Here is a 1208-nt window from a genome sequence, read left to right on the forward strand (position 1 = left end):
TCTTTAGTTACCAAATAGTGTTTGTGATACATAAAAATAGAAAGTTGTAGATACAATAATGTATAGCAAATGAATATTTCAGTTTTTAAAATGAGAATTTGTATATTCAGTTGCAGCTAGCAGTCCCTTAGACTTTTGAAAAAAATTGCAAGTAAGCAGTATTCATGGTGTTTGAAACTAAAAGGCGTATATTAATTATCAAAGAAACCAGTTGAATCTGTAGTAACTGCATATTTGTCTGTTTCAAATCTAAAAGGTTATGTTTTGAAGTAAGATTTAACAGTCCTTAAATTAATACATTGTCAATAAAATAAATTGTTTTAAAGTTCCTTGTTACTCATTAAAATTATCTTTTAATTTTTTATGGTTTTAAATTAAAAAATAAAAAATAAAGTACTCACCATTTTTTTTCATAAGGTGGCAGAGGAGTTGATCAATCCATATGGAGAAGATGATGATGATTTTGAATTGAACTGGACATTAGAAAGAAATATACAGGTAGTGCTAATTAAAGAGATATGCACACTTAGCTTTCAACATTTAAATAAATTATTGATAATTCCAATTGATCACTTTTTTCGCATGCAGTTTAGTTTGAGCAAGCTAATGTTTTAATTTTTGATGTAATTAATCCGTTGCAAAAGTTTAGTGTATTACATATAGTCATTCATATTTGTTCATAGCTTTAATTTATTTAATTTCTTCAGGTAGAGTAAATGTTATGCTTAACTTTTATTTTTAACTTTAATAGACTTAATTTTAGTGCAGAACTGTGCTGATATAACAGATTAATGATTTTTATATCTGTATCAGAACTAGGAATCTTTACACAAGTGTGTGCATGTGTGTGTTGGGTAAAATTACTAGATAATTATTTTATTTCTAATAGGTACATTTTTTTTTCTCTCAACAACCTTGTGAATTATCTGTCAATTGAAAAGATAGTCAACACTCTCAAATAGCTTAAACTTTATTTTGAAAATTAAAAGGCATTTGATAAAACATATTCCCATCATTGTATGAGTTGTACTTCTCAAGAGACTTTTTGCATTTTCTTGCATTATACTTGTAATTTGCAAATTAAAATACCTTTGCTAAACAGTATATTCCCATCACTATATGAATTGTACTTCTCCAGAGTACTTTTTTTTTTTTTTTGCAATGTTTTACCTCCTACGTTTTGGGCCAGAGGACAAAATTAATTTTGT

At 26.8% G+C, this 1208-nt stretch overlaps 1 protein-coding gene and 1 long non-coding RNA gene across 5 annotated transcripts in view; one reads left to right on the plus strand and one right to left on the minus strand.

Moving 5' to 3' along the window:
- The window catches only part of LOC106466270 (bestrophin-1-like), a 63470-nt gene that overhangs the window by 55876 nt on the left and 6386 nt on the right, over positions 1–1208 (plus strand). For all 3 annotated transcript variants that reach the window (XM_022394911.1, XM_022394915.1, XM_022394922.1), the window contains one exon: positions 418–498. In XM_022394911.1, coding sequence (XP_022250619.1) covers positions 418–498 — 81 coding nt within the window. The remainder of the gene's footprint in view (positions 1–417; positions 499–1208) is intronic.
- LOC111087633 overlaps positions 1–1208 on the minus strand; it is a 7766-nt gene that overhangs the window by 4689 nt on the left and 1869 nt on the right. Inside the window, exon 1 of one of the 2 annotated variants that reach the window (XR_002612292.1) lies at positions 402–485. This is a non-coding gene — a long non-coding RNA (uncharacterized LOC111087633). Of the gene's footprint in view, positions 1–401; positions 486–1208 lie in introns of those variants that run through there. The other variant, XR_002612291.1, reaches the window with a different exon arrangement.

Source organism: Limulus polyphemus, unplaced genomic scaffold (assembly GCF_000517525.1).
Source record: "Limulus polyphemus unplaced genomic scaffold, Limulus_polyphemus-2.1.2 Scaffold73, whole genome shotgun sequence".
In the NCBI taxonomy this organism is placed as follows: Eukaryota; Metazoa; Arthropoda; class Merostomata; order Xiphosura; family Limulidae; genus Limulus; species Limulus polyphemus.